We start from the raw sequence: 27,920 nt of genomic DNA on the forward strand, positions 1-27,920 counted from the left end.
AAACCTGATTGTCATAGTTTTTGATAACAAATTGAATTTTTTTTTTTTAGTTAATATGGTAGTGCTACAATACTTGCTATTTCCATCCTAGAATACCCTTACCCTGCCACCACCAGTGTGTGACTTGCCTAGCCTTTAGGACTTAGCTCAGGTACTTGGGCCACACCTGCCATGGGGTCTCTGTACATTCTCTAGCACCACACCTAGTGCAAGGCTGTGGCACCCAGACAACACTGAAAATTGTTTGAAGTTTCTAAAAGATCTAAGTAAGAAAATAACATAATTAGAATTTGATCAATGTACATAAAGTACATACAGTTTCAGCAGTTGAAGCTGTGAATAAATCAATTAGAGTAATAAGTAACCTTTATATAGAACTTGAAAGTTTGCAAAATGCTCTACTTACATTACCTCATTTGAATCTTGCTGCAACCCTATGACATTGGTGGCATAGGTGATATTATTTTCCCCCTCATACACATGAGAAAACTGAGCTAAATGATTTAACCCATGGTCACACAGCCAGTAAATGTCAAAGACAGGATTCAAACCCAGGTCTTCTGACTGTCACTTCAGCACCACATGGCACTGGGTCATTCATTTTAGATAACAGGTTTTGGTACCTTGTTAATCAACCTAAAAATCCATCTTGAGCTTGCTTGGAAGTGTCAGTGCACTATTTCTCCATTTTAAATAATTTCTATTGTTAGACTTCCAAGTTGAGGGGGACAGGAAGGTAAACCACATGGTCAGAGACCAACAGTCTTAGCTCTGTCCACATGACATATTGTCTCATGCTATCCTCACAACAACCCTGGGAAATAGGTGCTATTCTTATCCCCATTGTATAGATGACCAATATCTGGGACAGCCAGAGATTAAGTGACTTGCCCAGGGTCACACAGCTATTAAATTTCTAAAGTCATGTTAACATTGACTCCAGGCCCAGCACTCTAGAGACTGTGCCTCATACATTTGATCTCAGAATACCGGACATATTTCAGTTAGTGATATCTTGGTATAGTAGGGGAAAAAAAATTGGATTTATAGTCAGGAGGATAAGGTTAAAATTAACTGGAAGTTCATTGGTGCTGCTCACTAGATACTCACTTGAACAAGTCAATAACTTCTCTGACGGAATTAGGGGTTTTGCCCCAGACATAAAATTTTATTTTTTTAAATTAAGTTATTGATGCTTTTTCTTTTACACCACAGTCATTTCCCAAATACACTTTCCTTCTCCTTCCACCTTTCAGCTTCTCTGCTAACAAAGAAAAACTGTTAAGCATAACAAACAAGATGACCTCATCGGTGTGTACATTTCCCATCTGTAGCCCTTTCCCTAGACCTAGAAAGGGAAAGTTCCTGAAATTTAGAAGCCGCTGCCAACATTTATGTTCCTGCAACACAAAGAAACAACTTGGTTTATCACTGAGTTAGCAGTGACTAATTAAAATAGGAAGAGACTGCTTGGTGTCTCTCCTCTCTCCCTCCTGCCCTGCCCTGCTCTTCTCTTTCCTCCTTAGCACTTGCATCCTAAGATTACTAACTCTTTCCTTAGGAGTACTTTTGTCCTAAGGTCATTTTCCCCACAAATTGAATTTGTTCTAAAGTTAATATAAGGCCACCTTTCATACAGCTTGCTACCCTTAGGCATGTTTTGTGAAGTTTATCCCAGGTCCCAAATTACGAGCTATACCTCTGCCTCTTTAGTCTCAGCTTCTTTTTCTGTAAAATGAGAATAATACATTACCCACCTCACAGGACTTTTGTGAAGAAAAAGCTGTCATAAAGTGCTATATAAACCATAAGACATCAGGAGGAGACTGGGAAGATCCTAGAAATGGTATCTGTAGCAGAGGTGCCAGACTCCAAGGTCCTTTGTAAATCAGACTAAGAATAAGTTTTATTTAATTTGATTAATTTGATTCTCGTTACTGAGTTTACAAAGACTATGCCAACAGAGTTCAAACTCTGTGACAGCTCCTACCAAGTAGGAAAAGCTTTATGTATGGGTCTAGTGTGACTCCAAACTACCTTTCCAGGCTTGCTGCACCTAGCAATCTTATGTTACTCCATCTCTAAAATGGCCTTTTTAATGTTTCTCATACATGGCACCCCATCAGCCACCTCCATGACATTGCGCTGACTCTCCCTCAAGCTTGGAATGCATGTCTTTCTCACCTTTTTCTCTTAGAGCCTCTTGTTAACTTCAAGGCTCAACCCCCTTCTACCTTTCCTGATTCCCCGAGCTGCTGATACCTTACCCCAAAATTACCTTGTAACTGTTATGTGTATGTATATGTGTATATACACATACAAGTTGTCTTCCCTGACTAGAACAGAAGCACATTAAAGGACATCTTCATAGTGAAAGTCTGTTTCACTTTTGTCTTGTATCCCCCCCCCCCCCCCCCAGTGCCTAGCCTAGCGCAGTACTTGGCACATATCCAACAAATATTTGATTGATTAATAAAATCGGCCAGTAAGTATTGCCTTCTTTTCATACCAAGAGGCAAGTAATGGAGTTTTTTTTATCTTGATCCCGAAGACTAAGGAGAACTTTGTTGAGTCTGTGGCCTTACTGATACAGGGTAGGATATATGGTAGTCCACGACCATGCTAACAGATCAGTTAAGGTAATGCATGCAGCTTCCATAATCCTAAAGCTTTGGCAATCCTGGTTGAACCCATCAGTTTTCCTCTGCTCCCTGTGTCTTATTTGCTAATCCAGTATTGTCCACCTGATCTAAATCTCCATTCCTACAATTGGTTTCTCACTGAAAAGACTTCAGTATACAGTCTGGACTTGCTTTTTGGTTTATACTTACTTAGATCCTGATTCCAACTCTCCCCTTTCCCTCCAGATGGAATTTTTCTTCCCAGTTGCAGGACTTTCCTTCGTCACTGGTATATGTAGATCTTTCACCCAGGTTAGATATAACAGAACATATCCGAACATCGATAGAGAAACCACTGATGGAATGAAGAAATGAGTTGCATTGAGATTTTCTTTAAGGTTAATTCCTAGGAATATTCAAAAGTCTTGAGTTTCCTAACCTTCCCCCCTGATAATAAGTCCCAGAACCATAGTGAAGTGGAGAGGCATTGAAGAAAGATCATGAAATTTAAATTAACTTGGACTTAACAATTAGTCACTAATTCCAGAGGCCACATGATTTAGTGAAAAGAGTTCCAGACTTGGCGTAAAGAAAAACTTGACTTCAGATCCTGTTTTTTATACTTATTACTTTTGTAACCCTGAGCAAGTCACTGAACCTTTTTGAAACTCATTCTTACCTATAAAATGGAAGTGATGATAGTACTTATCAAAGAAGGTAGTTGTGAGTATCCTATGAAATAATGTATGCAAAACACTTTGCAAACCTTAAAACACTATATAAATGTCAGCTATTTATTAATAGTAATAGTAATAAGCTGCTTTTTCAGGACCATAAAGGAATGTTTTTGCAGTGAGTTCTGAAATGAAAAATTTGTCTTTTTTTATTCATGTTTATTATTTGTTCCATGGTAGTTCTCATAAATGACCTACTAAGTGGCTATAGATTTAAAGATTTCAGAATTCATTATATGGTTTTAATATTTTAATTTTTTCCTTTCTAGCCTAAAACAAGCAAAAAACAGATTTCCACATATGTAGCAAAACACAAAAAGAATATTCTGCAAGGAGCCATAAATCTCTTATTTCATACTGTTTGCTTTTTTTAAAAAAGTAAATTCTATAAATTTCAAAACTGGCCTGCTTATCTGTACTTCTATCCGAACTTCCTTCTTTTCTCTTCTGTGCATTTTTAAAAATATCTTAGTGGCCCTCTCTTTTTTGTGGCATCACTACTGCTGAGGTTCTCCAACCCTAGCTGCCTCCCGCCAAAGGGGAAGGAGGAAGGATTGACCTTTGTAAATAGTAAGCATTGTCGAGCAAAACGAATATTCTTAGTAGTCATTTTTTAAAATGTATATCTGCACCTTGTGTCTATTACTTCTCTTTACAAAGGTGGATTATCTGTTGCTTCATCCTCTGGAGATATGGTAGGTCATTGCTTTGATCAGAATTCACAACGTCTTTCAAAATTGGTTTTCTTTACATTGTCACTATCCCTGCATAAATTGTTCTCTGGGTTCTGCTCACTTAATAATCTCTGAAACCATCTCATTTGTCAGGGCTCACCATATTAATCCTGAAATTAGTATGGATTCTAGATTGGCTTTAGCCCATTGCTGCAGCTCAGAACTCATCTGCCAGCCTCCTCCTCAGTGGCTGGGATTACAGGTGTGTACTACCACAGTGACCTGTACCTCCTAGGGTTAGGCCTTTCCCAGATCTTTAGGGTTCAAAGTGCTCGATTTTTCCAGACTTTCTCTGGTATCTCAAGATAGGGTGCCAGAAACCTCAGAGCCCATGGGCTTGTGCTTTCCTGCTCTAAGCTGCATGCTAGGCCCTATTGCTCCCTGGCACTTCCAAGTTCCCCATTCCAGGTTTTTCTTGACCACCTTTAGGCTGGGGAGCCTGCTGCCTTCAGACACAGATCCTTGTGGACCACACAAGACCCTGTCAGTCTCTGGTTGTACAAGTTATTTCAGACTAAATGTCAGCTGAGGAAGTAAATAATTAGGAATATTCAGTATTGTCAGTTATAGAATGTTAGAGCTGGAAAGGACCCTAGATAACATCTAATTTAACTCCCTCATTTTATAAAAAAGGAAGATTATGGTCCAAAGGGGTCAAATGAATGTATCCTTTGTCATATAGTGAGGCAGTATCAGCCAGCGATAGGATATTTGTCCAACTGTACCAGGCTATCTCAGAAAAAAAAGATTTTTTTATTTGGGCCTTAGAGTTCCTCTGAGTTACTGAGTAACTATAGTTACTGAGTGAATTGTGTAATATTGTGTCTTTACCATACAAATCAATCCTCTCACTTACTCTGAATACTTAATATATAATACAGCATTAGGAAAATAACACTAAAAGATGAGCTAGCTAAAATCTTTTTTGTCCTTTGAGGTAATTAAGTTGTTATCACATCCATTTAGTGTCTTGAAAGTGAAGGAGTGGACCAGTTAGCTTGACTGATGTAGTTTTTTCAAAGGTATATTTTAATAATTGTTACCTAAAGAACATGTAACTGTTGATATTCTGATTAAGAGATGCTTGTCAGGTAAACATGTACATACCACTGAAGGAACTGAACCATATCATTACTGACATCCTCAATATAAATGGAACCAAAAGGTATAAATAGTAGATAAATAAAAGAATGACTCACAAGTTCCCCTCAGTCAATTTAAAAAATTGATAAGAGTTGGTTTATCTTGCCCAAAGGCAATAAGAAACATTATTTATTGGATACTTATAATATCTTTTCTGTTAACAAGTAGTAAACAAAAATGGAAGATGATGTACTGTTAGTACAAAACCACTCTTGTATTGACAGGTGGATCAACACAAAATATATCAATAAAATCACCTAAACCATCATTATTGGGGCAGCTAGGTGGCACAGTGGATAGAGTGCCAGGCCTAGAGTCGGGTAGACCTGAGTTCAAATCCAGTCTCAGACACTTAATTGTTGTGTGACTCTGGAGCAAGTCACTTCACCCTGTTTGCATCAGCTTCCTCCTCTATAAAATGAGCTGGAGAAGGAAATGGCAAACTACTCCAGTGCCTTTGTCAAAAAAAACCCAGATTAGGTCATGAAGGGTCGGACACAACTGAACTCAACAACAAGAAGTCATTATAAAGGTAACTGAAGCATATGCACTACCATCTATCTAAGCAGATAAAATAAAGAAATCCTATGAAAAAAACTTGAGAATGCCCTTCAAATTAAATTAACATGTATTTTAATTCTTAGTAACTTCAGAACAAAGGCAGACTTCAAATGATTGAAAGGAAAGATGGGATCCATGGACTAAAATTCTGTTCACCAATTCAACTCAAGAGGGATGAGAAACTCATAAGAATGAAATTCTGAAGTAATAATATGGCCCCCCAAAAAAGTGAGAAAATGTAGTTCATTTAAAAAAAATAAAGGTAATCAAAAGTAAACTATTTGTGAGTCAGCAAACATTTATTTAGGGCCCACTATGGGCCAGGTATTGTGCTAAGTGTTAGGGATACAAAGAAAGGCAAAAAAGCAAGCCCTGCTCTCAAGGATCGCACAGATGACATACAAACAACTATATCCTAAAAAGATACATACAGGATACATTAGAAATGATCTCGGGAGAAAGGCATTCGTAAAAAGTAGGATGTTAACAGGGAAAGCATAGATGGAGAGGAAGAGAATTTCAGGCATGGGATACAAACACTGAAAATGCCAGCAGTCAAGTCATGGAGCATCTTAAGTGAGGAACAGGTAGCTCTAGATTGAAGAGTGGAAAGGGAATGGGGTAGTGAGGAGGAAAATAGTCTAAGGTGATTTATGATTCTCTCTGTTAGAGACAGTGCATATAGAGTGAGATCATAGATCCATTCAGGTATTGAAAGGTTGTAACCTGGCATTGACAGTTCAGCCATGACATGATGAGAACCTGAACTAGGATGGTAGCTGTGCAGTCGAGAGAAGGGGTCAGAAAGAGGAGATGATAGTGAAGGTAGAAACAGCAATACTTCATTCATGTCCATCTCCAGCTAGTCACATTGAGATGACAGCCTGTCTTCTCTTATGTCTTAGAGCACTAGACATATAACTAGAAAGCATTCTATAAGTGCTATTTGAGCAAAGGACATTAGTCATTTAGTTAACATTTGTTGAGCTATACTGTTTGGTTTGAATTAATATTAAATTGATTCAGCCCCAACCCTTTTTTTCTTGCCTTCTTTGTAATATTAGTAGCTCACATTTATATAGTACTTTTAAGATTTACATAGCACTCTGTATATAGTATCTCATTTGATCATGACAAGAACCCTATAAAGTAATGTAGAGATTATTATCCTTATTTTACAGATGAGGATTTGTGCAAGGTCATATCTAGTAAGTGTGAAAGAAAGGGATGGGATTAGACATACTGGATTTTTATAGCTTAATGATGTTTTATTCCTGACAAGAATGTAACTAGATGCCTTTCTCCTTTTCCTACCTAATCTTCATTGCATGCAGTGCTTGTTGACTTGTAAAGACCTTTCTGGCTAATGTTGCACTATGTCCTTTTGCTCTTGGACAGTTTATGGCCAGAAGAGATGGGGGGTAGAGATTTAGGCAAGTGAAGCTCATAAATTGGGTAAAACTTTGAATTATTTCCCTAAAATGATAGAGAAAGGTTTTTGAAACCTAAAACATTTTCACCATAGCAAAAGCTCACACACACACACGTTTGTTTACACATTTTTTTAAAATAAGATGCATTTATACTTAGTCTGACAGAAAATTGTGCATCTTACACTAGGTAGATTTTGTTTACGGCTTCCCATTTTTTGTGACCAATTCGCTCTTAACCAATGCTATGAATTACTGAATTTCTTCATAAATTATTATAGAGAAAATGGTATTTTTCTCTTCAGTGTGTGAAATTAAATGTTATTGTTCATTAATTCAGTCATTTCTGACTCTCTGTAGACCACAGCATGCCAGGCCCTTCTGTCCTCCACTGTCTACCAGTTTGTCCAAGCTTATGTCTGTTGGTTTCATGACACTTCCCCAGCATCAGTGTGTTTTCCAGTGAGTCCTGTCTTCTCATTGTGTCCCAGATATTTAAACTTCAGCTTTAGTATTTGTCCTTCCAATGAGTAGCCTGAATTAATTTCTTTAAGTATTGATTGATTTGATCTCCTTGCTGTTCAAGGGACTCAGAAGTCTTCTCCAGCACCATGATTTGAAAGTGTTAATTCTGTGGTGCCCAGCTTTCCTTAGAAGCTTACATTGCTACTGAAAAAAACTGTAGCTTTGACAATAGTGAGTGACGTCTCTGCTTTTTAGTGTGCTGCCCAGATTTGTCGTGGCTTTCCTCACAAAAAGCAAACATCTTTTAATTTTCATCGCGTAGTCGCTGTCTGCAGTGATCTTTGAACTTGAGAATGTAAAATCTGACACTGCTTTCATTTCTTCACCCTCTATTTGCCAGGAACTGAAGGGACCATTTGCCTTTAATGTTCAGCTTCAAGCCAGCGTTGACACTATCCTCTTTCACCCTCATCAAGATGCTTCTTAATTCTTCTTCCCTTTCTGGCATCAGAGTGGTGGTATCTGAGTTTGCATAGCTGAGACTGTTAATATTTCTCCTGGCAACCTTAATTCTAGCTTTTGATTTGTCCAGCCTGGCATTTCACATGATTTACTCTGCATATAAGTTAGATAAGGTGACAATATACAGACTTGTCATATTCCTTTCCTGATCTTAAACTAATCATTTGTTCCATGTTTGGTGCTAACTGTTGCTAATTTTTAATTTTTTTAAAAAAAAATTTTTAGCAGGGCAGTTGGGGTTAAGTGACTTGCCCAAGGTGACACAGCTAGTACATGTGTCAAGTGTCTGAGGCTGGATTTGAACTCAGGTCCTCGTGACTCCAGGGCCGGTGCTCTACTCACTGCACCACCTAGCTACCCCTAACTGTTGCTTCTTGACCCGAATACAGGTTCCTCAAGAGACAAGTGAGATGATCTGGTACTCCCATCTTTTTGAGGACTGGCTACATTTTGCTGTGATCCATATAATCAAAGGCTTTAGTGTAGTTAGTGAATTAGAAGTAGATGTTTTTCTGGAACTCCCTTGCTTTCTCAATATGGAACATTTAACATTATAAACACTAAATGCTTTTTTATAGAAACAGTTTAGTTTAAAATGCATCTTCCTGGAGTACTTCGTTACAAAGGAGAGTAATTTCTAGCCAGCTGGAACAATCCCATAATTTCATTAGGGTCCATGATATGATAAGAAGCATCATGTTATAGTAGGAACAACACTGATCTGACAGTTAAGAGACCAAACTCCTATTCTCATCTACCCTTTCATTTTACGGACAAGAAAGCTGAGGACCAAAGTTACAGGGTTATAAGTTTCAGAACTGAGATCTGACTCCAAATCCTTTGGGACTGACTAGTATCTCAGGTTCTTTCTAGCTCTATCATTTTGCAATTCTAATTTTTTAGGACCTTGATCACAATAGATAAAGGTTAAAGTGGAAGTCACCCTAGTCATGTTAAACAGCAAAAACATTCAAAAGGAAAGAAAATAGGTTTTTTTCTAATTTTTTAAACTTTGAACAGCTTCCCCCCTACTTTCCCACCGCCACCATCATAATCTCTTGAACATGAATGCAAAATGCATATTCAGAGAAAATCAGAAAATCAACAGGCCCAATGTTATAAGGAATTACAACAACGTAAAAAAGGGATAAATTTTGATAAGATTTGGCGGGGCCAGACTTGAGAATCGTGGACCATTTGAACTGAAAGAGATGTTAAGGGTCATCTATTTCAGTTCCCACATTTTACACATAGGAAAACTGAAGTCTAGGTAGAAGAATCCATATAACTGATTACTGACAGCTTCCTGGCCCTCAGTTTAGTCAGCTCTTTCTCCTACACTAGGAACACACTATTCCATTGGTATCCATAGAATGTCAGGCCATCCAGAGGAAGACCCCTAGCATATTGGGTGGATCCCCTGCGAAAGATTTACAGGAGGACATGGATGAGTCAGAGTAAGAGGGATGTGGAATGGTTGTCACCTTCATCATTGGAGGGAATGCCCACATCTGTGAACTCACAGGCCTGTTGAAAGTATCAAAGTGCCAGAAAGGGAAGAAGAATTAAGAAGCGTCTTGATGAGGGTGAAAGAGAACAGTGTCAACGCTGGCTTGAAGCTGACATTTTGATACTGTGTATGATACTCCTGTCATTCACTCCTATCTATCTCCAGAGGGCAGATAGCAGGAGGGGTAGGTTCATAGACACTGGAAAAAAGGGAAAGCTGAATAGGAAATCTTGCAAATCACTTTGAAAGACTTAGGAATTCTGGTTAAATTCAGTGACCAAGCGTGATCCCAGAGGACTAGTTAAGGATCATACTACATGCCTCCTACTATAAAGAGAAGAGGCTCAAATTGCAGGATGAGACATATGTCTTCGGATATGGCCAATGTGTGAAATTATTTTTTTGTCTATTTTTTTCGGAGTTTCTTCTTTCTTTTTCTTTTTTCCAAGGGAGGGAGGGGTAGAGTGAACATAGGAAGGAAAATGATAATTGTTACTTGAAAAAATAAAAGTTTTAAAAATAAATATAGGGTCTTATCAGGAAATGTTCTGCATCTCAAATGGGCTCACTGAGATTTATTCCAGGTTATAATAACATGACCACTAGAGTCACGAATTTATTTAGTAATTTTAACCACTACCCTTCTCAAACTTGAGTGGCTCTTATTGACAAACTCATCATTCATCTACGTATGAGTTATATTCTTCTCAGTAAAATGTGAGCTCCTAGATTACAGGAGTTTTTGTTTTTTGTGTCCCTTATCCCCAGCATAATGCCCTGCACATAACAGGCTCCTGAAAAATGTTGGTTGGTTTGAACTGAATTAAGTTGCCTACCTGTTTACTTTTAAATGTTTTTGAATCCAGTTACTCATAGTTGTATCACTGAGTATAACATCTACGATCATAGTTATTAAGTTTAAATATTTGTATATCTGAAAAACATGGAGTTGTTAGTAACAATTTATCAAATGCCTCTGTGCCACACAGTGTGCAAACAAATATTGAGGATATAAAAAAAAAAGACAGTTCCTGCTTGAGGAATTTACAAGCTAATGAGAAAGAAAACATAAAAACAACTGTGTACAAACAAGCTATGTAAATTGAAACACTGCAAGTACTCAACAGAGGGAAGCCACTAGAATTAAGAGGTATTGGGAAAGGCTTGCTTAAAAAAGATGAAATTTTAATAGATGTAGAAAAAGTTTTTGATAAAATACAATGCCCAATTGCGGAAACACAATCAGGATAACATAAGATCTAGCTCCTTCTGCATTAAGGGATCGAAGGGCTTGGAATATGAAATTCCGGAAGTCAAAGGAGCTTGGATTAAAACCAAGAATCACCTACCCAGCAAAACTGAGTATAATGCTCCAAGGCAAAATATGGATTTTAAATATCAAGGTTTCTTGATAAAAAAAAAAAAAAAACAGCTGAAGAGAAAATTTGATTTTCAAATACAAGAATCAAGAGAAGCATGAAAAGATAAACAGGAAAGAGAAATCATAAGGGACTTACTAAAGTTGAACTGATTTGTTTACATTTCTACATGGAAAGATGATATTTGTAATTCATGAGACCTTTCTCAGTATTAGGGAAGTTGAAGGGAATATACATACTAGAGGGCACAGGGTGAGTTGAATATGAAGGGATGATATCTAAAAAATAAAATTAAGGGGTGAGAGAGGAATATATTGAGATAAGGAGAAAGGGAGAGATAGAATGGGGTGAATTATCTCACATAAAAGTGGCAAGAAAGAGCAGTTCTATTGGAAGGAAGAGGGGGCAGGTGAAAGGGAATGAGTGAATCTTGCTCTCATCAGATTTGACTTAAGGAGGGAATAACGTACACACACAGTTGGGTGTATCTTACCCCACAGGAAAGTAGGAGGAAGGGGATAAGAGAGGGGAGATGATAGAAAGGAGGGCAGATTGTTGAGAGAGGAGATAATCAAAAGCAAACACTTTGGAAGGGGACAGGGTCAAGTGAGAAAATTGAATAAAGGGGGACAAGATAGGATGGAAGGAAACAGTCTTTTACAACATGACTATTATGGAAGTGTTCTGCATAATGATATCTGTGGCCTATGTTGCTTCCCTTCTCAAGGAGGGTGGGTGGGGAGGGAAGAAGGGAGAGAATTTGGAACTCAAAAGTTCTAAAAACAAATGCTCAAAAAAAAAAATTGTTTTTGCATGCAACTGGGAAATAAGATGTACAGGCAATGGGATATAGAGATCTGTCTTGCCGTATAAGAAAGTGAGAGGAAAGGGGATGGAGGTGGACAGAAGAGAGGACAGACTGGGCAAAGGGGAAATCAGAATATATGCCATCTTGGGAGTTGGGGGGGGGGGTAGAAATGGGGAGAAAATTTGTAACTCAAAATCTTGTGGAAATCAATGTTGAAAAATAAAAATATTGAATAATAAAAATATGAAAAATAAAATATAATATCCATTCCTATGAAAAACACTAGAGAGAATAGGAATAAATGGAGCTTTCTTTAAATTGATAAGTAGTATCTATCCAAAATCAGAAGTAGGGTTGGAAAGCAGAGACTTGTGTGAGCTCCCCACCACGTCCCTCCAAAAACCTATAAAAAATGGCTCTGAACAAATTCTAGAACTGCAGAACTACAAAATAGCAGAGGGAAGCAGGGCTCCAGCCCAGGACAGCCTGGATGGTCGCTGGGTGAGGTCTGTTTCTCACGGAGCTGGGAGCGGAGCATAGCAGAGCGCAGAGTGGTCGGCGGCAGGACCAACCAGAGCAGGAGCTGGGTGGAACAGGCCTTAGTGGCCTGAATCAGTGAGCTGCAGCAGTTATCAGACTTCTCAACCCACAAACACCAAAGACAACAGAGAAGGTTAGTGGGAAAAGCTGGAGGGGACAGAGTGAAAGGAGTTCCAGTTAGGCCACCACCCTGGGGGCAGCGTGGGTGGTGCATCTGCAGAACTACAGCTGCAGTTGCTTCCGGCCCCCCAGGTCCACCTGGTGGGAGGAATTAAGTGGTGGATCAGAGCAGGAGTGCAGAGCCTGCTTAAGATCTGAGTCAGGTCAAGGTTGGTGGTTCTTGGGGGGGAAGGAGGAGTGCTGGTGTGGCAGAGCTGGCTGTGGAGAAATAGCTCTGAAATCAACAGCGCATCCCCTCAAGCTTGGAAGAAAGTATTCTCTACAAGCAGTCATCCCGACAAAAAACTCAAGGGTCAAGTAAGTTGGCTGGGAACATGGCCAGGCAGCGAAAACAGACTCAGCCTCTGACTTTGGAATCTTTCTTTGGTGACAAAGAAGACCAAAACATACAGCCAGAAGAAGTCAACAAAGTCAAAGAACCTACATCATAAGCCTCCAAGAAAAACATGCACTGGTCTCAGGCCATGGAAGAGCTCAAAAAGGATTTGGAAAAGCAAGTTATAGAGAAGTAGAGGAAAAATTGGGAAGAGAAGTGAGAAGGATGTGAGAAATCCATGAAAAACAAGTTAATGACTTGCTAAAGGAGACCCAAAAAAATACTGAAGAAAACAACACTTTAAAAAATAGACTAACTCAAATGGCAGAAGAGCTCCAAAAAGCTAATGAGGAGAAGAATGCCTTGAAAGGCAGAATTAGCCAAATGGAAAAGGAGGTCCAAAAGACCACTGAAGAAAATACTACCTTAAAAATGAGATTGGAGCAAGTGGAAGCTAATGACTTTATGAGGTATCAAGACAGCATAAAACAGAACCAAAGGAATGAAAAAGTGGAGGACAATGTCAAATATCTCATTGGAAAAACCACTGACCTAGAAAATAGATCCAGGAGAGATAAATTTAAAAGTTACGGGACTACCTGAAAGCCATGATCAAAAAAAGAGCCTAGATATCATCTTCCAAGAAATTATCAAGGAGAACTGCCCTGGTATTCTAGATCCAGAGGGTAAAATAGAAATTGAAAGACACAGATCGCCTCCTCAAATAGATCCCAAAAAGAAAACTCCTAGGAATATTGTCACCAAATGCCAGAGTTCCCAGACCAAGGAGAAATGCTGCAAGCAGCCAGAAAGAAATAATTTGAGTATTGTGGAAATAAAATCAGAATAACACAGATCTAGCAGCTTCTACATTAAAGGATCAAAGAGTTTGGAATATGATATTCTGGAGGTCAGTGGAGCTAGGATTAAAACCAAGAATCACCTACCCAGCAAAACTGATTCAAGGCAAAATATGGACTTTCAATAAAATAGAGGACTTTCAAGCTTTCTCAGTGAAAAGACCAGAGCTCAATAGAAAATTTGACTTTTACACACAAGAATCAAGAGAAGCATGAAAAGGTAAACAAGAAAGAGAAATCATGAGGGACTTAGTAAAGTTAAACTGTTTTGTTTACATTCCTACATGGAAAGATGATGTGTGTGATTCATGAGACCTCAGTATTAGGGTAGCTGAAGGGAATATGCGTGTGTGTGTGTGTGTGTGTGTGTGTGTGTGTGTGTGTATAGACAGAGGGCACAGGGTGAGTTGAATATGAAGGGATGATATCTAAAAAAATAAAATCAAATTAAGGAATGAAAGAGGAATATATTGAGAGAGGGAGAAAGGGAGAGATAGAATGGGGTAAATTATCTCGCATATAAGTAGCAAGAAAAAGCAGTTCTGTGGGAAGGGAAGAAGGGGCAGGTGAGGGAGAAAGAGTGAGTCTTGCTCTCATCAGATTTGACCTGAGGAGGGAATAACATACACACTCAATTGGGTATCTTACCCCACAGGAAAGGAGGAAGAAGATAAAAAAAGGAGGGAGAGTAGAAAGGAGGGCAGATAGGGGAAGGAGGTAATCAAAAGCAAACACTTTTGAAAAGGGACAGGGTCAAGGGAGAAAATTCAATAAAGGGGGATAGGTTAGGAAGGACCAAAATATAGTTAGTCTTTCACAACATGAGTATTGTGGAAGGGTTTTACATAATGATACTGCAGGTAGCCTATGTTGAATTGCTTGCCTTCTTAGGGAGGGTGAGTGGGGAGGGAGAGAATTTGGAACTCAACGTTTTAAAAACAGATGTTCAAAAACAAAAAAAAAAGTTTTTGCATGCAACTAGGAAATAAGATACACAGGCAATGGGGCATGGAAATTTATCTTGCCCTACAAGAAAGGAAGGGAAAAAGGAATGGGAGGGGGAGTAAGGTGACAGAAGGGAGGGCTGACTGGGGAACGGGGCAACAAGAATATACACTATCTTGGAGCAGGCAGGAGGGTAGAAATGGGGAGAAAATTCATAATTCAAACTCTTGTGAAAATCAATGCTGAAAACTAAATATATTAAATAAATTAAATAAATTTTTAAAAAAATAAAATCAGTAAGTAAGTATTATCGGTAATGAGGATAAGCTTAGAAGTCTTCCCAGTTAGATCAAAGGTAAAGCAAGAATGCCCATTATCACAATTGTACTAGAAATGTTAGCTATAGCAGTTAGAGAAGAAACTTTTTTTGAAGGAATTAGAGTAGGCAATAAGGAAACAAAATTACCACTCTTTGCTGATGATATGATGTTGTACTTAGAGAATTCTAAAGAATCAACTGAAAAACTAGTTGAGGCTGCGCTGTCTTCTCTTGTGCAGTCGCGGAGCTAGGCGGTCTTCACGTCCATATCCTCTGGCTAGACCTCCTGGCTGGGGAGGAGGCGATGTAGAGAACTCAGAGGACCGAGCGAATCCGAATTCTAGAGCATCTGGCAGGGGAAGCGGCTGTGGCGTCGAAAGGGACTGACTTTGAGAAGGGATACTTCAAAGAAAAAAATGCCATTTCAGGTGCTGAATTGAGTTTTCAGCCAGGTACCAGCAAGATCTGCTTGCAGGTGTCCGACTCCCATTGTTCCTGTTAAGTTTCTCAGCATTTCAGCTCACCAAGTTCCATCTGATGCCAACTTTCATTCTGCATCAGTTTCTGACACTGAGCATCCACGAGTACTAATTACAGGGGGTCTTAGACAACTTGGAGTTGGACTTGATAAACTTTTGAGGAAGCGGTTTGGAAAGGACAATGTGATCTTGTCTGACATTAGGAAACCTTCTGATCATGTTTTCTACAGTGGGCCATTTATTTATTCTGATATCTTGGATTATAAGAACCTTCGGGAAATAGTGGTAAACAATTGAATCACACGGTTCATTCGCTATAGTGCCCTGCTAAGTGCCGTTGAAGAAGCGAATGTACCATTGGCAAGAAATGTAAATATTACTGGTTTGCATAACATTCTGGACATTGCAACAGAACACAGTCTGCGACTCTTTGTGCCTAGCACTATTGGTGCTTTTGGACCTTGTTCCCCTCAGAACCCAACCCCTGATCTCTGTGTTCAGAGACCTAGAACCATCTATGGAGTATCCAAGGTTCATGCAGAGCTCATAGGAGAATATTATCGTTATCAGTATGGCTTAGACTTCTGGTGCCTGGGGTATCCTGGAATCATTTCCGCTGACTCCCAGCCTGGCAGAAGAACAACTGATTATGCAGTTCAGATATTCCATGATGCTATAAGAAGTGGCAGGTTTCAGTGTTACCTGAAACCAGACACTCGGCTTCCCATGATGTACATTGATGATTGCCTTAGAGCTACACTGGAAATCATGGAAGCTTCTGCAGATTCTCTCCCCAAGAGAACTTACAACATCGGTGCTATGAGTTTTACCCCTGAAGAACTGGCACAGGTAATTGTCAAGCACGTAACTGAGTTCGAGATCACATACAATATAGACACAGTTCGCCTGGCCATAGCTTGATACTTGGCCAGTGAATTTTGATGATAGCAATGCACGGAAGGATTGGGGATGGAAACACTACTACGATCTTCCTGAACTGGTGACAACTATGTTCAGTTTCTACACCACTGAGTCCAGAGCTGTTCATGCCAATTAACCAGAAGTAATGGTTACTGAGTCCCCAGGGAATGTGAAAGAGAGATTCTGAAATTAGTTTACCATGTTATAAACCTTGTAGCTTGTGCATTATTTGGACTAAAGGATGGTAGTTGGCTCTTGGGTTTAACAATAGCTCACATACTTGGTAGGAGACTTCTCAAACCAACTGCACAGTACTTTTAAAACGTTCTTTTTTTTCTGATTTTATTCTTTATTAGTATTAGTAAAGTATTATTAGGACTTTGAAGGAATTTTTTTTAGTCAGAAATATTTTTGAATGAAAGACTTTACAGTTAAATGTGAGTCTATCATTGGGAACTGAGGTGTATTTTTTTTTAATTAAGTTTTTTTATTTTTAATTTGCAACACTCGGTTCCGCATGATTTTGAGTTCCAGATTTTCTTCCCCCCCTCCCTCCCCAAGATGGCATGGAATCTGATATGTCTTCTACGTATAACTTCGCATTGAGCTTATTTACACAAAAGTCAAGTTGAAAAGGAGAATTATGACTAATGGAATGAGACATGAGAGGGAAGAAACAAAAACAAAAGAGAAAACAAAAGAAGAAAAAGGAGACCAAACAGTTTGCCTCAATCTGCATTCCATCTCCGTAGTTCTTTCTCTGGATGTAGATGGCTCTCTCCCTCATAAGTTCCTTGGGGTTGTCTTTGAACCTTGTGTTGCTGAGAAGAGTGAGGTCTATCAAGGTTAATCATCACGGAATCAATGTATCTGTGGTTGTGTATAATGTTCTCCTGGTTCTGCTCCGCTCACTCAGCAGTAAAGTCCATGTCTTCCCCATTTCTTATGGCACAATAGTGTTCCATTACATTCATATGCCACAACTTGTTCAGCCATTCCCAAATGGATGGGCATCCCTTTGATTTCAAATTCTTTGCTACTACAAAAAGAGCCTCTATGAATATTTTTGTACACATGGGTCCTTTTCCTACTTGTGTGATCTCTTTGGGATGTAGCCCTAGAGGTGGTGTTGCTGGGTCAAAGGGTATGAATGTTTTTATGGCCTTTTGGGCATGGTTCCAAGTTGCTCTCCGGAATGGCTAGATCGGTTCACAGCTCCACCAGCAATGTAACGGTGTTCAAATTTTCCCACATCCTCTCCAGCATTTATCATTTTCCTGTTTTGTCATTTTAGCCAATCTGACAGGAGAGATGTGGTACCTGGGAGTTGTTTTGATTTGCATTTCTCTAATCAGTAGTGATTTGGAGAATTTTTTCATATGCCTATAGGTATCTTTAATTTCTTCCTCTGAGAACTGCCTGTTCATATCCTTTGACCATTTCTCAGTTGGGGAATGACTTGTATTCCTATGGATTTGGCTCAGTTCCCTGTATATTTTAGAGATGAGGCCTTTGTCAGGGACGCTGGTTGTGGAGATTTTCTCCCAGTTTTCTGCTTCCCTCCTGATCTTTGTTGCATTGGCTTTTTTGTACAAAGACTTTTCAATTTAACATTAAACATTAACATTTGTGTGTGTCATGGACCTCCATAGCAGTCAGTCTGGAGAATCTTATCATCCCCTTGTCAGAATCATGGTTTGAAATGCCTAAAATAAAATACATAGGAATTAAACCGAAAACCAATTATTTTGACATTCAGATGTATTTTTTCACATTCAAATAAATGGACTGAAATCCATAAAAAAAAAACTAGTTGAAATAATGATAAATAGCCCCACATAAATTATCAACATTTTTGTGTATTACCAATAAAGTAACTGTAGACAATATGAAATAGTTGGGAATCTACCTGCCAAGACAAACCCAGGAACTATATGAACACAATCACAAAACACTTTTACAAACACAAAGTCAGATCTAAAGAAACGGAAAAATATTAATTGCTCATAGGTTGGCCAAGCCAATATAATAAAATGACAATTCTACCCTAAATTAATTTACTTTTTCAGTGCCATATCAATCAAATTACAAAAAAAATTATTTTATATAGTCAAAAAAATCATAACAATTCATCTGGAAAAACAAAAGGTCAAGAATATCAAGGGAACTAATGAAAACTAATGTGAAGGAAGGTAGCCCAGCTGTACTAGATCTCAAACTGTGTTATAAAGCAGTAATCATCAAAACAATCTGGTACTGGCCTAAGATATAAAGTGGTTGATTGGTAGAATAGATTAGGTACACAATACACAGTAATAAATAACCATAGTAATCTGGTATTTCATAAAACAAAAACCCAAGCTTTTGGGACAAGAACTCACCATTTGACAAAAACTAGGAATGCTGGAAAATGGCAGACACTGGGTATAGACCAATATCTTACACCAAATACCAAGCTAAGGTCAAATGGTATACGTGATTTAGACGTAAAGGATGATAACATGAGTAAATTAGGGACCTAATTTACTATGACCTATTGATAAGACCTGTGAATAGGAGAATTTAGGACCAAATTAGGGTTAGAGAACATTGTGAAAGATTGTAAAAGATGTAAAATGGATAATTTTGATTATATTAAAAAGTTTTTGCACAAACAAAACCAGTGCAACCAAGATTAAAAGGAAAGCTGGGGAAAACTTTTTTGCAGCAAGTATTTTTGATAAAGGCTTCGTTTCTCAAATATACAGAGAATTGAGTCAAATTTGTAAGAATACACATCCTTCACCAATTGATAAATGGTCAAAAGATAAGAACAGGCAGTTTTCAGAGGAAGAAATCGAAAGCTATCTATAGTCATATGAAAAAATGCTTTAAATCACTATTGATTAGAGAAATGCAAATTAAAGCAGCTCTGAGGTATCACTTCATACCTATCAGAATGGCTGATATAACAAAAAAGAAAAATGATAAATGTTGGAGGAGATGTGAGAAAATTGGGACGCTAATTAATGCACTGTTGGTAGAGATGTGAACTGATGCAACCATTCTGGAGAGCAATTTTGAATTATGCCCAAAGTGCTATAAAACTGTGCATACTCTTTGATCCAGCAATACCACTGCTAGATCTGTATCCCAAAGAGATTTTTAAAAGGGCCTATGTTTACAAAAATATTTATGGCATCTCCTTTTTGTGGTGGTGAAGAATTGGAGATTGAGGGGATGCCCATCATTTGGGGAATGCTGAACAGGTTGCAATATGTAGTGGAATACTTATTGTGCTGTAAGTAATGACAAGCAGGATGATTTCAGAAAAATCTGGAAAGACACATCAATTAATGACAAGGTGAAGTGAGCAGTACTATGAGAACATTGTACGCAGTAACAGCTATATTGTACCATGAACAAATGTTAACCATTCTCAGCAATACAATGATCCAAAACAACTCCAAAGGACTCATGATGACAAATGCTATCCACCTCCAGAGAAAGAACTGGTAGAGTCTGAATGCAGATCGAAGCATATTGTTTTTCATTTTATTTTTTATAGTGTTGTGGTGTTTTTTGGTCTGTTTTCTTATACAACATGACTTAATATGGAAACATTTTGCATGATTGTACATGTGTAATCTATAGCCAATTGCTTAGTGCCTCAGGGATTGGGAAGGGGAAGCACAGAGGGAAAGAATTTGAAACTAAAAATGTTTTTTAAATGTAAAATATATAATTGAAAAAATATTTAAGTTTTTAAAAAGATATTTTAACTGGGGCTTAAAGTCATTTAAAGCCAGGAGGCCAGAGATGAGGAAGGAGAATATTTTGAAAATAAGGGAAAGTCAGTGAAAATGCCTACAATTCAGATATGAAATGTCATGTTTGAGGAACAGAAAGGAGACCAGTGGCATTGAATCAGAATATGTCGCGTATGTGGCGTGGTTTAAGGAGAAAGAAGGCTGGAAAATGGGGGGGAGAGGTTATGAAGGGGTTTGAACTTGAAAATGAAGTTTTCATAATTGATCCAGGAACTTAGCCACTGGAGTTTACTGAGTAGGGGGTGCCATGGTCAGACCTCCACTTCAGTAAGATCACTTTGAAGCTGAGTGGAAAATGGCCTGGAATAGGGTGAAACCTGTGGCAGGCTGACCTATCAGCAGGCTAATGAAGTGGTGAGGTCCTGCACAAGAGTGGTGGCAGTGTCAAAGGAAAGGGGAGTATGCTAGAGATGTTACAAAGGTGGACTTTCTAGATAGGACTTGGCAACTGATTAGATATGAGAGGAGTGAGTGAGGAGTTGAGGATGCCACCTAGGTTGTAAGATTGGTGCCCTCAACAGAGCACCGCTCCTTTTAGAAAAAGATGTGCTCATTTCTGTACATGTTGAGTTTAAGATTTCTATGTCTAACCAATTCTACATTTCCAGTAGGCAGTAGTAGATAGGAGAGCGCAGAGCAATTAGTTTTGAGTAAGTAGATTTGGAAATCAGCAGCAGCAAGGTAATAATTGAATCCATAGGAGCTGATGACATCACCAAATGAAATGAGGAAAATGAGAAAGGGCCCAAGAAAGAGCCCTGTGATACCTGTGACTGGGGGTGACAAGGAGCATTCAGATAGGCAGGAGAACCAAGACAGAGCGGTGTCCAACAACAGTGTCAAAGACTGCAGAGAGGTCAAGAAGGATAAGGATTGAAAAAAGGTGGTTAGATTTGGCAATTAAGAGACTGTTAGTAATTTTGGAGAGAATAGTTTTAGTTAAATGGCGAAGTTGGAAGCCAGAATGTAGAGTTGAGAGTAAGAGAAGATAAAGTGGAGGCATGTGTTGTAGGTGGCCTTCTTAAGGAGTTAGGGCCCCCAAATGGCAGAAGCGATTTGGGATGACAGTTACTGGATTTAACTGAGGAGTTTTTGATGATGAGAGAGATATGGTCGTGTTATCTAAAAGCTGTGAAATTTTAAGGTTCCCTTCTTCTATATAAATTATTGTTTTTGCTGTTCGGTCATTTATGTCGAACCCCATTTGGGGTTTTCTTAGTTCGAGTACTTCACCATTTCCTTCTTCAACACGTTTTATAGATGAGGAAACCAAGGCCAACAGGGTGAAGTGGCTTGCCTGAGGTCACATAGCTAGTAAGCGTCTGAGGCCAAATTTGAACTCAGGAAGATGAGTCTTCCTGATTCCAGGCACTGTGCTCTATCCACTAGGGCGCCACCTAGTGGCCCTCTGCATAAATTACGTAAGATAAAAACTCCATACATGACAAGAGGACACTATATTCCTTAGCATCCCATAGCCTCCCATAGAGACTTAATATTCCACTGTGTATTCTAAGAATTAATAGAATTTTATTTTACACACTCAACTTGGCTGGAGTCTTTTTGTCTTACATATCAAGGGATGCCTCTTAATATTAGAGCAAGTCAGAGAAAGCTTGTATTATTCCATTTCACTACAGGCCTTGAAGTTCTCTGGTGGTTAGTGAGTATCTAACAACAATTTAAAGCAAATTTCTGTTGAATTTTTTGTATTTAGTACTATAAAATTAGTATATGCCCTGCTCCCCCTAAAAAAAATTTAACCTCATGATATAATGAAATCACACTGGAGAATATAGTAAACCTTTTAGGATAACATGTTTCTACATAAGGGATAGCTACAACATAAACTATTTTAAAATAAATGGCATAGCAGAAAAAATAGAATGACAGTTGACCACCAGCCATCCTGTCACTATGTGGCCTAAGGTATCTTTAGTTTCCTCCTCTTTAAAATGAAGAAATTGTACTAAATGATCTCTAAGGCTCCTTCTAGCCTTACCATTATAGATTTTAAGGTAACTTTCTGTTCTGACATTCTAGCATTCAATGGTAGTCAGTACTCAAAACACCTTAGAAATCTACAGCAAACCTGGGCTTGACTTACTATTTTCTTGCTTGTCTAGACTTAAGAAGGTGGTGGAGAAAATGTTAATAATGCAGATTAAATTTAAAAGCATATCCTGCATCTTTGGATTGCCTGTTAAACATTTACCAGCACATCCTCAAAAGAATCCCCTTGACACTGAAGGATTACTTAATTACAAAGTATAGATGGAGTGACAGTTCTGGAAAAGCAGCTGCTCCTAGGTAGATTCTGAAATCTCAGTACCCTGGCGTTGCTGCTATTCCTAGTGAGGATTAAAATCTCAACTGTGCTACCCATTCTTCTGGTATTGCCCTTCACCCTCACCTTCTTCCCTCTTGCTGTATCCATCATGCTTTCCACTGGAACTTTGTTAGAAGCTCTTCGGTTTTTGTGCTGGCAGCTGCAAGAAGTCTGTCTGGATACCTCAGCCACTGGCACTGTCCTAACTAGAGTATATAAATTACCACGGGGCAGGAAATTTGCTCTGAGTGATCCCAGACAGCAGCAGGTGCTTGGCTTGAAGTTGCACAAGTTGTAGGGAGTTGAAGGTAATTCCTGCATGGACAGATCACAAGTCTGACAGAACAAGGAAGGCAGGCACTAGCTCAGCCTGGTAGAGGTTGGAGGGGTGGGGTGTGAGGGATGGAAGTAAGCTAAACTCTGGCTTCCTAGGGCTATAAGCCAAGGGAGGCATTACTACAAGCTCAGACTGCCTCTGTTGTCTTTCCTGTAAATGTCCCTGTCAGAGAGTAGCAACCTTAGGCAACTACCTTTGCATCTCCACACGTGTTGCTTTCCTCTGGCACCTAGAGATGGCAGGAAGTCGGAAGCAGGAAATAAATATTTATATAGAGCCTACTATGTGTCAGGCACTGTACTAAGCGTTTTACAGATATTATCTCTTTTGTGCCTCACAACAACCCTGCAAGATAGGTGTGGTGTTATTCTCTGCATTTTATAGTTGAAATAACTGAAGCAAATGAGTTCCTTTACTTTAAAATTCTACTAATTGAATTTTTGAGTAAGAAGTATCTGTGTCAAATGCAGATGAGAATTTGAATGTCAAGTAGGAGATACAGAATAATATCTTAAAAAGAGCTTTAGATTTAATGACAGAACCTAAATTTGAATCCCAGCTTACTGCTTACTAATTGTGTTACCCTGGACAAGTCACTACCACTCTGGGCCTCAGTTTCCTCAACTGTAAAAATCAAGGTGTTGGTCTAGTTGATTTTAAGGGATTCCAGCTCTAAATCTTGTCATCCTAAGTCAAAACACAATAATAGTGTTACCTAATACAACTACCAAAAGAAGGATGTGTATTGGGAGCCCAGAGAGGGCAGAAAATATAATCAAAGGATTTCAGTAAATGTGGTCATCTATGACCAAGAAACCAGAAGAAGCTGATGTGTTGTCGAATCCCTTGCTAGATTGCAAAGCCAGAGCATGAAGCTTTACTCCTATAGCGTACAAATAAAGGGAAAGCTGATCAACTTTGACTGAGTCACGACCTTCCAAAGATCTAGGTTGGAATTTCATGTTTGCTATGCAATATCCATAGGACCTTGAGCAAGCCCTTCTACTGGTCCCTCTTTGGGCCTAGTTTGCCTATCTGTAAAATGTGGGGGATGAACTAGATTATTTTGTGTTGTGATCTAGTACCGTAGGCTCAACATAGTATTTCTAGTCATACCTTTTCCACATAAGAGGTAAAAGGAAAATTAAGAGAGACCTTTTGGAGCAAGCACCATGTGTACTCTATTTGGAACTAGTTTTCACTTTTCTCTTATGGCACCCTGTTCAGGAATTTAAACGTTGGCTCTTTATTGCATGGCTTTATGGTTATGTGGGTTGATTTTTTCCAGAAACCTGTGCCCAGACCAACTGCAGAAATAATTCCAAAGATGTAAAACAAAGGCAGTACAGTACGGAGCCATAAATGGCATATAATCAATAAAGGACCACAAAAATGATGTAACCTTTTCTTCTTTTCCAGTGAATGAGATCATAGGAAGAGATATGTCCCAGATATCAGTTTCACGAGGAGCAGCAGTGACAATTCAGCCTCGTCCTGAGGTTCCGGACTCACTGGATTCAAGAATGTCAGATGGAGTCTAGGAATGGTGACCCTCATTAACACCAGTGCACTTCCCTGAATAACTCTGACTACCACCTCTTCTTTGACCTATCGTGCTTCCAATTCTGTGGCCTTCATGAACTGGAACTGTGTATTCTTTGCATTGCCCCTTTTGTGGGTACGGTTTTTTGACGTAGGGACAGCATTTCTAAATCTTGGTCCTTGGACAATGTATAAACGAACTTTGTAAAAAGAAAACAAGCAACATAGGATATTTGTGCTATTTAAAAGTGAGCTTTGCTTTTTCTGCATTTAAAGAGAATACTTTTGTATCAGGGGTGCTTTAAAAGTGTGAAGGTGTGCTCTGATAATCCCAGGCTGCCCTGAATTTGAAGAAAGATCTAGTCTGCCTTCTATATGCAGCTTTTTTTAGGCAAGCTTCATAGAATAGTTAGGAATGGTTCCTGCTGCTTCTTGTCCTTAGAAAGGCCTTTCAGCTTTGATGTTTTTTAAAAAAAAAACCATTGATAATAAAACCTGCCAGGGGCAAAGAGACCCACCAGCCAAAGCCTCTGCATAAAAATGACGTCGTGGGGGATACTGTAGATTGATAGGAGGTAAAGTGAAATGTAGCTCTGCACTTCTTTATAAATGTAAAGTGTTGTTTGATAAATTGAGAAGAGACCATTCCATCATTTCAGGTGTTGGGATAGAAATGACATTCCAAAATGCAAACTCTTTGTAACTTTACAGGTAATCTCTTCCCATATTCTTCTCACATAGACTCCATGCTGAAATTGTTTTCTTTATTCAGAACCTCTCAGAAAGTGTACATTGACAGTCCTATATATAAGTTGGGATTTTAACTGAAATTCTCTCATTTTCAAAACCACTTTTTCTTAAGAGAAAATAAGGAAGTATTTGCAGATGCTTTCTTGGTCTATTCTTGCTAAAGTTCTTCTTTGCAATTCACTCCTCTCCAGAGACAGCTTTCTGTAAGCTAGGCTGCACAGAAATTCTGATTCTGATTTTAGGAGTTTCCTGGTGTTGACTTCAGGTTCCTCCCCTAAGGACCTATCTAGAGGCAGTCAGGATCACTCTACCTTCGAATTCAAGTGTAAAAGTTGTATTGGTAAGAGCAAGGAGAGCATGAGAATAATGGATTAAGAACTATTTTAAATAAATTAGGACAAAACAATGAAACTTGCCTCCTAGAAGAATCTAAGGAGATGAATCTCTGTCAAGCTGGCCTTGCAGGCCAAGGGCTGCCACACAGTCTTGAAATGGTTCCTTTTACTTCTGTATTCTGAACTAATTCCAACATTACTTCCATCTATGTTAATAGCATAAATTTTATTTTAATCTAAGTGGCTTTTTCTTTGGGGTGGTGGAAATAGTAGCTGACTTCATCCTCGATAGGACAAAATTTTTAAAGAACTTTTTTCCAGGTGGCAGGCACATTGTAAAGCTAGCTTCAGCTAAGTCTAGGAGGACATTGTTTGGGACTCAGTTGTTCCCAGGGTATTTAGTTGCCATGGAATGTAGTATAAGTTATTTTCCACTGTTAGGTAAGTGCAGCTTCACACAGGGAAATTGTTTCTGCTGTGGCTGACTTCATTTTGGGGTGATTCCCACTAACTTAATAATCAAGCACTTCTCAGTAAGGAGGCAAAGTAATCCATGAAGGGTGACTAGATCTAACCTGGTTGCTGGGTGCACTTTGAGAGAAGTAAATACAACATTCCTGGGGTTGAATACTCCCCTCATCTCTCTTCAAGTTAAAAGAAGTTTGTTGTTTTTAAACATTATTTGCCTGTGATATTTTTTAGAATGGGCTTGCCATTTAAGGGGGAAAAAATACTTCCCCTTGTGAATTGTCATCAAAAGTTCTTTTATGATCATCATAGGGGACTCTTTGAAGTTAGTTTTTGTAATTTCAAGAGTGGGTTTGCTTTTTTGGATGGTTTGGTTTTATCTTCCTTAATGAGTACTGTTCACCTTTCCACTGCTGACCAGCCTGCCCTTTCAAGATGAAAGTCACTGAAGGCATACCCAGCTAGCTCTGTCTGGGCTGTCCTTACCCTGGTTATATATTTAAAGAAAAGATTCATAAATGGTCATGTTTTTGCTTCCTGAAGCTACTCACCTACTTTTGGCAAGTTTCATAACTGTGAATAATCTGTCTTGAAGGACCTTTAGTGGGGATCTCCTGGAGTAAGGAACTTGTTACTCTTAGTGCACAGGGTTCCTTCTAAAGCTCCCAGGCCCAGAAAGCTGCTGGGAACCCTCTCAGTTGTAGTAATCCTTCGTGTTCCTCACCCAATTGAGGCGCTCTGCAGTAGGGCCAGTATGAAAGCCTGTACAATCCCAAGTTTGCTATGCACTAAATTTTCTGATGCCTTTAAATACCTTGATGCCTGTAGATCTAGAAAATGTAGACCTACATAAAATAAAAATACAGCTTTGGATATTATGTAAACAATTTTGTATCTGCCTTTTAAAAGCTTCAGTATAGGGGTCATAATATTTTTGTGGCTTGTATCCTAAAGACTGTTAAAAACCTTGTGCAATGTAATGATATAAAAAGCACACAACCCTCCATTGTTGGGCTATGCAAATGGAAGTCTTCACAGAACCCTGGGCTAGCCTGGTGGCAGCCATGAGAGGGGAGGTAGCAAACCTTGTACAAGTCTGGAGACAGCCACCTTGGAGGGTGGGGGGAGGAAGCCCATGGATCTTCTGTGCATTTGACAGGTGGGCTGTGAGGAATCTTCTGAAAAATAAATCCCCAAAGTGTCCATTAGTTTTCTCCTGGTAACCTTTTGACCAGGTCAGTGGAACTCCTTGGCAAACCAAAGAGAAAAAGGGACTGAGGGCAGAACTGCCCCCATGCTTTGAAACTATTTTTGATATTCAGAATGGACGTCATTCCTTGAGGCTTAGAGATGGGTCCGCAAACTTTTATATTTAAAGAAAAGATTCATAAAACTGTGCTAGATTATGTTTACAGAGCTACGTATTGTAATTTCATGTACATTTTGTATTTCAAACATTTTCTAAGTTTGATGATTGCAGTGCTACTTGCATAAAACAAAGGGAAGAACTAGTATTTGAGAACTAGTATTTGAGGCTTTTCAATCATAGTGCTGAAATAAATGATGAAAGATCTTCATGTGTCTTCATTTAATCCTTAAAGCCACAGGCAAAGGGATTTCTGATATGGGGCTTTCCCCAAAGCCTCTCCCAACCAGGAAAATGACTCAATCGACAGTCACTAAATACCTACGACGTGTCAGGCATGGGATATGTCAAAACCCAATCAGAATCAAACACTGTCATCTCTTCGGGACTTGTAGGTCTACTCTAACTACCTGCATCCTTTGTGCATGCTGTGGGGGTAGCACAACCAGGACTTGAATGCTAGACTTTACGTTTGACTGTTACCTCATGTCATGATGCTCCAGACTGTAATGACAAC

At 38.9% G+C, this 27,920-nt stretch overlaps 1 protein-coding gene and 1 pseudogene across 4 annotated transcripts in view; both read left to right on the forward strand.

The window, feature by feature from the left end:
• NFATC3 (nuclear factor of activated T cells 3) overlaps positions 1–27,612 on the forward strand; it is a 183,748-nt gene extending 156,136 nt beyond the window's left edge. For 2 of the 4 annotated variants that reach the window (XM_036748728.1, XM_036748727.1), the window contains one exon: positions 24,362–27,612. Coding sequence is in view for 2 of the 4 variants with exons in the window: in XM_036748727.1 (XP_036604622.1) it covers positions 24,362–24,483 (122 nt within the window). In the remaining 2 variants the exon portion in view is untranslated. Of the gene's footprint in view, positions 1–3,093; positions 3,098–6,480; positions 6,492–24,361 lie in introns of those variants that run through there. The other 2 variants (XM_036748729.1, XM_036748730.1) reach the window with 2 other exon arrangements.
• Positions 15,484–16,603, forward strand: LOC118841356 (annotated as a pseudogene).
• Positions 27,613–27,920: the final 308 nt, after the last annotated feature.

This window comes from Trichosurus vulpecula, chromosome 3 (genome assembly GCF_011100635.1).
Source record: "Trichosurus vulpecula isolate mTriVul1 chromosome 3, mTriVul1.pri, whole genome shotgun sequence".
Lineage (NCBI taxonomy): Eukaryota > Metazoa > Chordata > Mammalia > Diprotodontia > Phalangeridae > Trichosurus > Trichosurus vulpecula.